This window comes from Lactuca sativa, chromosome 5, assembly GCF_002870075.4.
Source record: "Lactuca sativa cultivar Salinas chromosome 5, Lsat_Salinas_v11, whole genome shotgun sequence".
Taxonomy (NCBI): domain Eukaryota; kingdom Viridiplantae; phylum Streptophyta; class Magnoliopsida; order Asterales; family Asteraceae; genus Lactuca; species Lactuca sativa.
The window spans coordinates 12,693,289-12,707,698 of record NC_056627.2 but is presented as its reverse complement, the minus strand read 5'-3'; the positions used below and the strand labels follow the sequence as shown (position 1 = coordinate 12,707,698).

General features: G+C 40.4%; 1 protein-coding gene across 1 annotated transcript; it reads left to right on the top strand.

Annotated features, from left to right (window-relative positions):
* Positions 1 to 981: 981 nt before the first annotated feature.
* On the top strand, positions 982 to 1,470 carry LOC111913422 (proline-rich receptor-like protein kinase PERK8). Its single transcript, XM_023909127.1, has one exon. It carries the CDS (start codon positions 982 to 984, stop codon positions 1,468 to 1,470), a length of 489 nt encoding a protein of 162 aa, XP_023764895.1.
* Positions 1,471 to 14,410: the final 12,940 nt, after the last annotated feature.

Below are 14,410 nucleotides of genomic sequence, written 5' to 3'. Positions count from 1 at the left end.
CAAGCCAAATTAGAATATGATCATCGAACTAAACCCATATCTGTATGATTCATATATGCTGCACGTTGTTGAATGCTTGAAGTATCCTCCCTGGTTATTGCCCTAACGCAGGTGGAAGCTGTTCCGATGTCACTCTTATCGCTGGTTTACTCTACTGCCACATATGACAAGAACAAAGAACGAATCTACTTTCAAATCCATTCGAAAAAGGCTTCTATTTCAAAAGGGAGGTTTTGTTCGTTGTTGCATCTCACTATGGATTCCTCTGTTATTTCACCAGACTTCATCACCACTACTCAATTATTCTCGATGCTCTACGAGATGGGTTATACGGATGTGCTCACCACATTTATAAAGGTTAAGAAGTCGTGTTTACCATCTCAGTGGAATGGATTGCTTACTCTTCTCATTAAGAATTTGGCAGAGAGGAGCGGCATATCTGATGGCACTAGCAAAGCTTTCCTGACCCTTCTCTATGGCCTTTATAATGGTCTCAATCTTGATTACCGGACGATTATTTGGTTTCAAGTGGTGTAGAGCCTCAACACTTCTATGAGGCATTTAGAGATTTCAGTTGGTCACTTTTGGACTCTTGTTACACAACAGGCGATTACTACTTTGGACATTCTTGTGGTGAAGGATGCCCTAGTCGCGTCTATTGCTACATTTCACACCAAGATTATCATCATCTCTAATCCAATCAAGTTCCCTCACAATGGCTCAGTTCCTGAGTCTATGTATCGATGTGTCACAACCGAGAGTCATGTTATGGCTGATTACCAGAAACTTACTCCTAAGGAATCGAGAGTCCTTTCTCCAGAACAGTAGGCTGCACTGGCTGTTATGGACAAGCCGGGAAACCGACGGAAATGGGCTACAACCAAGAAGGAAACCACAGAGGAAGATACATCTAAATTTTCTAAGTCAAAGAAGCGAAAATATGATAAAGGAGATTCTTCTAAGCCCGAGAAGATTAAATAGATGGCACGAAAGTCCAAGAGTCCTACTCCTTTTCGTTCCGACAAAGATGAGGAGAATGAAGAAGAGGAAATTCGTCATGACTCACCGAAAGGCAAAACTCCTCCCCAATCACCTACTCCAATTGAATCTCCTCATAACAAACTTCCAACCCCACCTTCATCACCGAAACAGACAATTCCAGTTTCGGTTATTCCTATTCTTCCTCTTACCACATCCCAAACAACAACTTCTTTTCCACCATCACCACCCCCAGTTACTTCCATTCCTATTTCTACAACTTCCTTACCACCTCCTATAATTTCCCAATCCACAATTACTTCTATTCCTGAACCGACAGTAGCAGTCAACGTATTTGATACGGTGGCAACTACTAAAACCGAACCTCCAATCATCGCTAAACCTCTTTCACCTTCACATTCCACCGATTTTGGTGCCACTCTCGATGGTGTTAATGATGAGTATGGCTCTACATACTTCAGCCCATATTGACTTCCTACTGATGAGGATGATGATGCTCCAATCACTAGCCAACACTTGCAGAGTATTCATGAGAAATTAGACAAACTGCTTGATGACAGCAAGTCCTATTGTGCTTAAAGCCTTTCTGGACACTACTCTTGAACAATACATTGACTCTATTCTAAAGTTCACCAAAGTTGTTGATGCGTCTACCTCCTCTTGTCGAAAGGCCACCACTGATATTAATGACATTGTTCATAGTACTCATATCTTTCTTGAGTCACTAAAAGGGCATGCTGATACAAATGTAGCAAAGGTGAATGCTTCTATGGATTCTTTGTCCAAGCCTCTTCAAGAAGAGAAAATCAAGTTTGAGGCTGTGCGTTCCTCTATCCAAACTAAGAATTCTTCACTTATTAGTTCAGTAACTTTTCGACTTGAATCTCTTCACGCTGATCTAGCAAAAGAAAGTGCTTTGAAAGAAGAACTTGCTCCACAAGCCTCCCTGATTGAAGTTCAGAAGGTTCAGCTAGCTCACACTGAAAAAGAAATTGGTTTGTTGAAGACAGGGAGAGCTGTTTTTCGCAGCTGTGCAGGGGATGTCAAGGATATGCTCACCAATATTCTTGGTGCTCATTATCCCATTCTCACTTTGACCATTAGGAATCATCTCACCACAAAACTACTTCCTGCCCTAGCCATGTTGCACGAAATAAAAGGTGTTTCGGAGAGATTCACACCTCCAAAACAAGGGGGAGAAAGTGCTCAACAGAAGGTGATTGTGAAAACAGAAACTACCCAACCGAAAGTCAAAGTCACAACCTAACTGAAGGATAATGTAGCTTCAGTTTTCATTCACAAGCTAAGAGAAAGGAGATCATTAATGACAGTGATAGTGATGTTGAAGAAACTATTACTGAAGCTCTCAAAAGAAAGAAGAGAGACCGAGAGTTGGATGAAACTCTAAAAGTTGCAAAGGAAGCAGGGGAGAGGGAAAGGAGAAAGAAGGAAGTAGAAGACGCCTTGAACTGTAAGAAGGCCTTGTTTCCCTTATGGAAAAAAGAGGCTCATATCAATCAAGCTATAGAGTTTCCAAGTGTTTATTGGCTGGAGCCTGTTGCTTCGTTTGATTGTGATAATTCCAAGGACTCGCAGTTCGACATGCCGATAACACAAAAGGCATTCACGTTTCACAGCTTTGATTCGACTGCTGAGGTTCCTTTCCCTCAACCAAAGGTTGACCAAGAGCTTATTGATTTCTATCTGAAGTATGGGCAACTTCAATAATTGACATGGAGTGCTCAGAAGATTGTTACTGTCAAGGTGCTCAAATTTTAATATCACACGAGGATCTGCAAACTCGGTGTCGGTTATCTCCCTGGCAGACCTTGAAAATCTAAATACTCACGACTGGATTCTTTCGTTTAATATTATGCTCACAAATCCGAGAGAATATGAGTCGATTTTGGAGCACTTGAAGAGGATGTTGGCTTCTTACATCTATGAGGTTGCTGCTATGGATTAGGAGATAGCGAAAGTCTTGAACAAGAAACCGAAAGTCAAGCCTACACCGAAACCAGGGGATGTGGATAAAATGAAGATGGGCCAAATAGATTCAACACATCTCACTGCAATATTTACCAAAGGCGAAGCTCACAGATTTTTATTCACTCTTGTGGATAAACATTTATTTTCAACTAACTGCTTGGAGCACATGATCAACATTTGTCACACCCCGAAAACCGAAGGCGGAAACATTTCCGGGGTTGACTCCACGTTGAGTATCAAATCCAATGCACATAGTAAGTAAAGTAAAACAACCATTACATTACATAATAAAGTTTTACAGTTGTTTCAAAAGTAAAGTTTGTACAGGTGTGATACGTAGTATATATATAGACAAAATGAAATGGGTCTTCATGTACTCCATCTTCTGATCAAAAGAAATCTTCAGATACCTGTTCTAACACTGACCTGAGAACACAAGCGGTTTGAAAATCAGCATAAAGCTGGTGAGTTCATAAGCGGTTTTTGTTTGTGAACATGATTCAAATTTCCTTTCTGTTTCTGAAATGTTGTATGCACCAAGAAAATCCCATATTTTCTTAATAGTTATGTTTTTGATTTACATGTGAAAGGTATGGTAAGTTTGTACACTGAAAAACATGTTTATTCATGTGAAAATATATAGTTGGTTATCTGACTGATCAAACTGATATGTTTGCTTATCATGTGTTACCAGGAAAGTCCCATACTTTCCTTATTGTGTATTACAAATTGTAAAAGATGTAATGTTATCCAGTTTGTTACTCTTCTAGTTAGGTAAGTGTTACCCAGAAAAGCCCCGTGCTTTCCTGCATTTTGGTTACAAATGTAAATGATGTAAAGATGTAAAAGATGTAACTGTGATTGGTATCCATGTTTTCCTCAGGAAAGTCCCGCACTTTCCTGAACGTTAGTTACAGTGTTGTGAAAGATGTAAAAGATGTAAAAGATGTAACTGTGATTGGTATCCATGTTTTCCCCAGGAAAGTCCCGCACTTTCCTGAATGTTAGTTACAGTGTTGTGAAAGATGTAAAAGATGTAAAAGATGTATAAAGTGATTCATTATTACTATAAGTAAATCTCTGTTATCCCAATTGCGAGTTCCATAACCATACAGTAGACTAAAACCTGTGGCAATAAGTAGTCCACATGTGGCAATAAGTCGTCCACATACTTATGACTTTCGTCACCCTTGAACCATTTCGGTTCGGCTGTAGCTAGCAGCCAGGTGTGGGGTAGTCAGCCCCGTATAGATCTATACACTCAAGTCACACTCTCTAAATACCAGAGATTCTGGTTATGGGTGTAGTCCTCCACTCGCGTACTTTGGTGGAGTGTTCTCCAAGGACGTGTCTCCAATTATACAGGATTAACAAATTTACTAGTAATAATATGATAGTCCTCCACTCGCGTATATATGTGGAGTGTTACCGAGGACAAAACAATGTACAGGTATTATATTCAAATGTCTTATGTAATGCTTTTAACTGATAAAGATGTGGAAAATCATTTGTGAAATATATGTAAAACATAACAGTTTAAAGACCTATTTCACAAATATATGTTACGTGATCTGCATGTTCAAACGGTTATCAGTTGTGGTAATCAGTAATAAAAGCATATGAATTATAAAACACACATTTGAAAACATGTTTTGAGTACAAGAATTTCCTTGTACTTTGCTTGTGTTCCCGCCCCTAAAAACAGTGAAAACAGTGAAAAAGGGTAGGGGTATGAACTCACCGGACTCGGAAATGTGTCGGTTTTGAATGCTAGACGTTGGTTCGGGGTTTGATTACTCGCGATGACCCCATGTAAAATGAAATAATGTCCATATATATACAATTAGGGATACATTCACTAATCATATGGAACATTACACTCCAATGAGGTTAAACACCTTAAAATGAGCGTTTGGAGTGACTCGGGTAGCGTTTAAGGACTTGTAAAGGCACTAGGGACTTGGGACTTGAGTTTACTCTCCGTAAGTAAACATTTAATTGAGTTTACAACCACAAAACACACACATACATGAGTTTACGGCCGTAAACTCATGTGGGTGTGGTTTTGGGTGTTAAAATGGCTTAAATGGCTTACATGGACTTGGGAAATGATTCTAGGATTTGTTCTAAATGCATGGAATGGATTAAAATTACCAAAAATGATTAATTTATGGGAGTTTACGGCCTAGTATAGGCTCCTGGCCGTAAACTCCTAAATCCTCATGAAAATGATGTTAAATGTTGTTAAAACAAATCACATGCGATTAATAGGATTATTCCAAGACCTACCATGAGTTTTATGGGACATTTGAGGGGTATTATGGAGTTTACGGCCCATGAGACCCTCTTCATGGCCGTAAACTCTAATATGGGGTGATATAATGTGTTTCAAAGTCTAAAACTTGCATAGAAAGGCTTCAAAAATTCATCTGAAGGCTATAGGGGTGTTTAGTTTGCATTCTAACACCAAAAGTTTTGGAGTTTACGGCCCAAGAACAAGCCTTGGCCGTAAACTCTTAGAAAACTCACAAATGAAGTGTTTAAGTCCCTTAAACTATTTTTGGTTGGTCCCTTGATTTATTCCAAGGCTTTTGGTGGTGTTGGATGGCTTTCTAACACTTTAAAATTGATTTTATGCCTTGTTTTAGGGAGTTTCCGGCCCAAGCACTCCCCTTGGCCATAAACTTACATAAGTCCTTCAAATGTTATGATTCAAGTGTCCAAATGTTATATCCAAGGTCCTATAATTCATATCTAAGCCATAGAAGCGATTTGGAAGGGTTTAAAGGCATGAAAACCCTAAATTAATGAGTTTACGGCCCAAGAATGCTCCTTGGCCGTAAACTCCTTCAAACTTCACAAAGTCCAAGTTTTAATTGATTAAAGTCCATATCTTAAAGTCCCTTAGCCATATCTAAAGTCCAATTGAGTTTTGGAAGGAGTTTAAGAGCTTAAAACCCCATAAAATGGAGTTTACGGCCCAAGCTTGCTCCTTGGACGTAAACTCATGTTCTTGACTCTAAAACTCAATTAATTCATCACTTTGAAGGCTAAAGATGTTGAATAACATGCTAGAGAGGTTACCTTAAAGATTTGAAGCCTTAAACTTGAGATTTTGACCTTAATTCTAGCTTGGAGGAGAGAGGATGTAAGAGTTTAGTGAGAATTTGGACAAAGGCTTCAAATGGAGTCCAAATTATGTTTATATAGTGTTCAGGAATTGGACACGATAGAATTCTACCCGATACCGACGTTAAGTGGGGCTTTTGGTCGTACCCGATTGAGTTAACGTAACCCGATATGGTAATTTCTAGAAATATTCCGTTCACTAAAGTTGGGTGTTAAAATGATTTCTAAATGTATTAAGACACCCATTAAGTCATTTTAACTGTATACTAATAAATGACTTAATAAAATGGCGAATATTGGAATTGAAATTGAAAATGACGTTTGGTTGATCGGATCGAATTACAAGTTGTGGTACAAGAATTGACATGAAATTTCGGGTTGTTACAACATTATTCATCGGTCCAAGCTGAACTCAGGTGCTGATAAGAAGAACTTCATGGATATGCTTCGGTGGTACATAACGTTTCATCATCATCTTTTGGCTATCATTCCAAAGGTGTTCAAAACAATAAAGAAGTCTTCTGCAGCTCAACTGAAGTGAGCTTTTGGTTCCATTGACGCAAAGGGGGAGATTGTTGAGTTTAATTGTGTTGCATCATGGGCTTTGTATTTTGTATCCGGATTGGGTGTGTCCATTTGTGATTATCTAGTAGGGTTATAGTATAAGTATGCATGCATGTATGCATTATACAAGAAGGATTATTATGTTGATTGTTTTGTAACCCTAAACAGCTCTACAGTCGAAGTTCTTAATCGAGCTCTTCTGAGGTGCTGAAGAATTAATCATACGACATATTCAAATCCATACTCGTGTTTATATTTATGTTCATTATTGTTTGCTTGCATAGAATCTAACGATCCTATTAGAACTTTGTTCTAATAGGGTACCGTTCACATGGAACGATCCTAAATGGAGTACATACATAACATATCAGAATCACAACGACATAACATAAAAGCATAAGAAAGAAATCATACCTGTCGCCACATTAGGTGTAGTGCGTGCCTCCTCGGCTGTCAACTAAAATGCTTGGCTCCGCACTACTGAAGCCTCTACCTTAGCCTTTCGGCCATGTGTAACCCGTGCTGACGCTGGGGTCAGCGCCACCGCTGGCGCTACTGCTGTTGCTGCTGTCCATCTAGGGCAGTTGTCCTTCATATGGCCCCTCTAATTGCAATGAAAGCAATTTAGGTCTAACATCTGCACTGTGGGTGCAGAGGCAGTACAATCCCTCATGCGGCCTGCCGCATTTCCTACATCAGCTCTGGCCCGGCTGGCCCTTCAACCTAACATCGGATCCCTTGGGTTTCTTCCCTGAAACCCCTGTCAACTGCTCAGTCTTTGCTTTCCTCTTCCTGACGTGCTCCAAATCGTGCTCCCTCTCCTGAGCCCTGGAAATCATGGACTCCAGGTTCGGGAGGCTGAATAGCTGATAGCCTCCCGAATATCAGCCCTCAACGTATCATGGTAGCGGGTCTTCTGCATCCCCTCATCACCTGCATACCGGGGTACCAACAGGGCCCTCTTCCTAAACTTGGTGGTGATCTCTGCCACTGTCTCAGTCGTCTTCTTCTTATCCAAAAACTCTTTGGCCAGCTGCCGAAGCTCTACAGCCGACGCAAACTCAGCCCTGAATCTGGTCACAAAATCTGACCACGTCATAGCCTTGACGGTTGGGGATCCAAACGAGTCACCAACCAACTTCCACCAGTCTCTAGCTCTATCCATCATACATCCCGCAACAAAGCGGACCTTCGACCCTTCCGGGCAGAAGGTCGTCAACTGTTCAGACTCAATGTTTGCAATCAATCTCCTGGAAGCAATGAAGTCCTTCACCCCGTGAAAATTCGGCACACCGCTCCCTCTGAAGTCCTTGAAGGATAGTGTGTGCTTACCCAACTAGCTAGACGCTAAGTCACTCATAAATGCTCGGAGGCGATCCTCCATCAGCTCAACAATCACTTCCTTTATCGACCCAAATGTAACTGGGGTCGCCTCAAGGATACCTCTCGTGATCTCAGACGCGATGAACTTGCGTAACCCATCATCGACCTGCTTGGACCCTACACCCGAGCCTGATACTGATCCTTATTATGAACCTCTTGCTCCATGACGTGTGACCACCATACTAAAAATAAACACGCAATCGTCAGGATCATACATATTCCCGAGAGGTCTCACACACTCTCCTGATATCCTGGTTCCATCTCGACCCTCCTTGACTCGAGTACGGATCCTCTGCTTTCAGTTGTACGGGCCCATACTACCTTCCAAATCTATCTGTACTTTCCTCAAGGATTGCCTTAGCTTTACCAAGTCCCCTCACCAATATCCGTTTCCAACTGATCTCATCCTACGCTTTCCTAGGGCACCCTCTGACCTACTCTCCACCATCAGTTTCACTAGGATTCCCTACTTCCCTTCCCTAACTAGCTCGCGAATACTGTTATATATCCTCTCACTAGTTAGTTAAAGTTAGCCGGGACCCCTTTAGCACAAAGCAAGCAGCATTCGTGCATTGAGTAACCACACCAGGCATAACCTAATCAGGCTATCCTACCGCTAGCTAAATAGCCCTAGCATACAACTGATGGGTTTTGAGTAATTCTAACACTCCTAAGTGTACATGCAACCCTAGAAAACCTTGGATCTATGTTTGTCTAAGATACATGCATAATACTTTTTCCAAGGTTCATAAACCTATCTAGCATACATAGGGAACTTTATAATATAAAAGATAGCTAAAAATACATACCTTGTTGTTGTTATGATTCCTTGAAACCTTGAGAGCCTAGCACCCCAAGTGGGATGGCTCAAATGCTTCACACAACACCAAATGCTTTGGAATAACTTTGAGAGAATGTGTAACACTCTAAAAATCAGTCAAGCCCTCTTGTCACTATGTCTAACCAATTTTGGTGAGTATGATGTTTTTTATGTAGTGTGTCACATCTAGGGTTACACCATGTAAACCCTAATGTGGCATGACTTTTCATTTTCATGACCCAAGGGTTTGTAACTCCCATGGAGCCTCCATGGAGCATCCAATGGGTTTAACCCAACTTGATTATCCATGGAGCCTTTTAGCCCACTATATAAGTTATGGATGATTTACATAATCAACACATATATTTAATTAGTCAACATTTGATCACTTAATTAATTCTAGATTAATTCTTGATCAATACTAATTAAATAATACTATTAATATATTAGAACTTATAATATATTAATAAAACATAAGTGTTAATTCTCTCATTTGGTCTATCCAAATGCATGATGCCATGCAACCTAAATGGACCATGCCGGGTCGAGTCAAGTACATACCATAAATAGTTATGGACTTAGACACCTTTTCCAGTAGTCTCCCACTTGGATAAGTCTAATAACTATAACTGCAAGTATGACTTCAGGAACCGATCGACAATCGTAGGTCTTTTCAAGGTTTCTCGGAACTGAGAAGATGATGATACGCCATTTCAGATAAGTGATCATATAATCCGTTGTTCTAGATATCAGCTGGACAAATACATGGAACAGTGTCTTACTTTTTGTTCGAACAGTTTGTTTCCCGATTTCCGATTTGTTTGACATAGAACTTAATTGAACACATCAACTTAGTTATGACTGTGCCTGGTACATGGGTCAAAACAAAATCATCAAGGGGCCCAGATATCACTTCTAATCCAAGAAGGAAAAGATAAACTTTGACTCATATGGTTGATCTTCTACTTATTAAATTACACACAACCGCACGTTTTATAACATCGAGTTACCAATGCGTTTTCGCACAATCAGTGCATAACTAACGCATAGTTAACAAGTCATATCTCTAGGTTTAAAGACTTATATGATATTACCGTCTCACGATCACTCAAGATAAATTCCATGAAGTGATACCAACGAGCGTGGGTTGAATCCAATACTCAGAACTTATGAGCACTTATGAGTGTTGAGGCCATGTCCAACATCTTAGACCTCTACAACGAACTCATGACTGTCTTACTTCATATCTACTTCCAACATATGAATGACTGTGGATAATTTGAATAATATGTAAAACTCAACATAAATATTCTGGAAGTCAAAACATGCAAACGAAATAATAGTAAACGATTGACAAGGGATAGCAACACTTTACTCATAAATAAACACAACTTTTATTCATCATCAAATGTCAATTACACTTTACATATTTTAAAATTATCTAACTACTAAAAATAATATCATCCTTCAGCCCTATGCTCCTTGCATGCTGGAGATGCTTAACCCTACCCAGTCCCTTCGTGAGGGGATCTGTCGGGTTCTCATCCGATGATACCCTCTTTGCCACGACGAGTCCTTCTTTTATACGATGTCTAATGAAATGTTATTTTCTATCAATGTGTCTGGATCTCCCGTGATCCCTTGGTTCCTTTGCTAAGGCAACTTCACTTTCACTATCACATAAAATCTCTATAGGCTCCGCTATAGCTGGTACAACTCCAAGGTCTCCAATGAAGTTCTTTAGCCATATAGCCTCCTTTGCTGCCTTGCTTGTTGCTATATACTCTGATTCGCAAGTTGAATCAGCCACTGTCTCCTGCTTGGAACTTTTCCAATAAATTGCTCCTCCATTTAAGGTAAAGACCCAGCCAGACTGAGAGTGGAAATTATCCCTATCAGTCTGGAAACTAGCATCACTATACCCTACAACTCTCAAGTCATCATTCCCACCAAGGGTAAGGACCCAGTCCTTAGTCCTCCGCAGGTACATGAGAATGTTCTTTACCGCTATCCAGTGAGCCTTACCAGGGTTCCCCGGATACCTGCTAACCATGCTTAAAGCAAAGGCTACATCAGGACGAGTGCAGGTCATAACATACATGATCGAGCCTACTTCAAAAGCATAAGGTACTCGACTCATTTCTGCTATCTCAACCTCGGTACTCGGGCTCTGAGTCTTGCTCAGTCTAGCGTTACTCTGGATAGGTAACTCTCCTATCTGGGAATCTTACATGCTGAATCTCTTCAGCACCTTCTCCAAGTATGTACTATGACTAAGCCCAGTTAGTCTTTTACTCCAGTCTCTCAAAATCCTTATCCCTAGAATATAGGCAGCTTCTCCAAGGTTTTTCGTAGCGAAACACTTCCCAAGCCAGGACTTAATTTCCTGCAAGGTTGGGATGTCATTTCCTATGAGTAGTATGTCATCCACATATAGTACGAAAAAGCTAACTATACTCCCACTAGCCTTGACATATACACAAGATTCATCTTCACTCCTCGAAATGCCAAACTTTTTGAATTTCTCATCAAAGAAAAGATTCCATCTGTGAGTTGCTTGTTTTAATCCATAGATGGATTTCTCAAGCTTACACACTCTATTAGGGTACTCTGTGCTGACAAAACCCTCTGGCTGATTCATGTAAACATCTTCAGCCAACTTTTCATTAAGGAAAGCTGTTTTGACATCCATTTGCCATATTTCGTAGTCATGAAATGCAGTAATGGCTAACAATACCCTAATAGACTTAATCTTGGATACTGGTGAAAAGGTCTCATCATAGTCAATTCCTAGAGTTTGAGAAAGGCCCTTTGCAACCAGTCATGCCTTATAAGTGTGTACAATACCATCCATGTCGGTCTTCTTCTTGAAGATCCATTTGCACCCAACTGTCTTACGACCTGGCACATTGTCAACCAAGTCCCAAACCTGATTGTCATAAATGGAATGTATCTCTCTATCCACTGCCTCTTTCCATTTAACAGACTCGGGGCCTGCCATGGCTTCTATATAGATGTTAGGTTCATCTATACTTACCAATGTCCCATCACTGATAAGTGTCTCACCTTCCGCAATAATATGGAAAACATAGTAATGCTCAGGTACATTCCTAATCCTTGTGGAACGCCTCAGAGGTACAATTGGAGGTATAATTGGATCAAGAGGAGTTTCCTCCTCAACTTGACTGCTAGGGTTTGAGGTTCCTTAACCACTTGACTCTTGAATTTCTTCAAGGTTAAATTGTCTCCCATTGTTTCCTTGGCTTATGAACTCTCTCTCTCGAAATACAGCCCTCCTTGCTACAAAGACCACATTTTCACTAGGTCTGTAGAAGAGGTAACCAAAGGATTTTTGTGGGTATCCGATGAAAATACACCTCTCACTTTGAGGTTTGAGCTTGTCGTGAGTCTCGCGTCTCATGAAAGCCTCGCAACCCTAAATCTTGATGTGGGCTAGACTAGGAACTTTTCCAGTCCACATCTCGTGAGGTGTTTTGGCAACCTTCTTTGTAGGGACCAGATTAAGGATACGGGTGGCAGTCTCTAAGGCATACCCGCAAAATGAGATTGGTAGCATAGCTCGACTCATGTCCAACAAGGTTTGATTACGCCTCTCAGCTACATCATTCAATTGTGGTGTTCGGGGAGGTGTCAATTGTGAGACAACCCCACATTCCCTCAGATAGTCGAGGAACTCTATACTAAGATACTTACCACTGCGATCGGATCAAAGCATCTTAATGTTCCTGCCCAATTGATTCTCGACTTCCTGTTTAAACTCTTTAATCCATTCAAAAGTCTCTGACTTATGCTTGATTAAGTAGACATCTCCATATCTACTGTAATCATCAGTAAAAGTGAAATAATAAGGATTAGCATGCCTTGTGGCATGTTTGAAGGGTCCACACACATCCGTGTGTATAAGATCCAACAAACCTTCACCCCTCTCACAAGAACCAGTGAAGGGTGACTTTGTCATTTTTCAAAGTAAGCATGATTCACAACTATCATCTGACTTTAGATCAAATGATTCCAAAACTCTATCCTTTTGGAGTTTGCCTATATGTTTCTTGCTTATATGTCCAAGACGACAATGCCATAATGATGCTTTATCCAAGTTATTATAATTTGTAGAATCAATACACAACACATTATTTCCTAAATTATCCACAACAGACACAGCTTCATACACACCATCACAAGGTAATGCTTTAAAATAAAACACATTATTAAAGAAAGCATTCATTCCACCAATTTCTTTATCAAAAGAAAAGGTGAAACCTTGTTTGTACAAAGCATGAAAGGAAATAACATTTCTTGCCATTTCTGGCAAATAACAACATTTATTCAATTCTAAAGTAAACCCACTACTTAGCAACAAACTATAAACTCCAATCTTGGTGACAGGTAAAACTTTCCTATTTCCCATGATCAAGTTAATCTTTCCATGCTCCACATTCTCACTTCTTCTTAGTCCCTGCAAATCAGAACAAATATGAATACCGCAGCCGGTATCAAGGACCCAAGAGTTAGAATAGAGTGAATTATTAGTTAATATAGTGTAAATACCTGCATGGTTGGGTTTCACTTTCCCATCCTTTAAATCTTACTGGTACTTTGGGCAGTTCCGCTTCCAGTGCGCCTTTTCATGGCAGTAGAAGCATTTAGCCTCTTTGGGATCAGAAGAAGGTGCAACGAAACCTTTCTTGGTTCCGCTAGAAGAGGAACCATCAAGGGTCTTACCCTTGGTACCCTTCGAAGGGGTCTTCCTCTTCTTACCTTTCCTTTTCCCGATTGCCAGGACAGTTGCAGAGTTTGGAGTAGGAGTAGAAGTGGTAACGACCGAATTACCTTTATACCTGATTCTACGGTCTTAAGGAGTCCCTGAAGTTTGATGAGGGTGACTTCTTCCTTGTTCATGTGGTATGTCATGCAGAATTGATCATAACACGATGGTAAGGAGTGCACATAGATATCTATTGCTAACTCCTCTGGGAAGTTCACATTCAGCTTCATCAGACGATCCACATACCTTTGCATTTTCTGCATGTGGCATGTGATGGGTTCACCATCTTTCATTCGGTTTGTTATCATGGAGGAGATGATTTCATATAGCTCTTGACGAGCATCCTGATGGTAGTGGTCCATCAAATCCTGGTGCATCTCAAAAGGATAGTATTCCTCATAGGACTTTTGAAGCTTGGCTATCATAGTGGCCATCATGATGCATGCCACTTTGGTAGCATCTCTTTCATGTGCCTCATATTCAACAAACTCCTCAGGAGTAGCAGTTGGCTCTGGCACCTTGAGCTCCTTGTCGATAATATATTCCTTGTTCTCGTATCGAGTGACCATCCTGATGTTTCTGATCCAGTCAGTAAAGTTGGATCCATCAAAGTTGAGTCTCCCACAAAGGTTCATGAGAGAGAAGGAGCCAGTAGGGTTTGAGCCAGGAGTAGCATTGTTGGAAGACATCTGAAAAGAAGAAAACAAGTTTAGTTTAGATATAGAGAAAGTCCTTAATAA

Excerpts from the sequence above, each read along its gene's own strand:
- LOC111913422 (XM_023909127.1), top strand. The coding sequence starts at position 982 with ATGGCACGAAAGTCCAAGAGTCCTACTCCTTTTCGTTCCGACAAAGAT.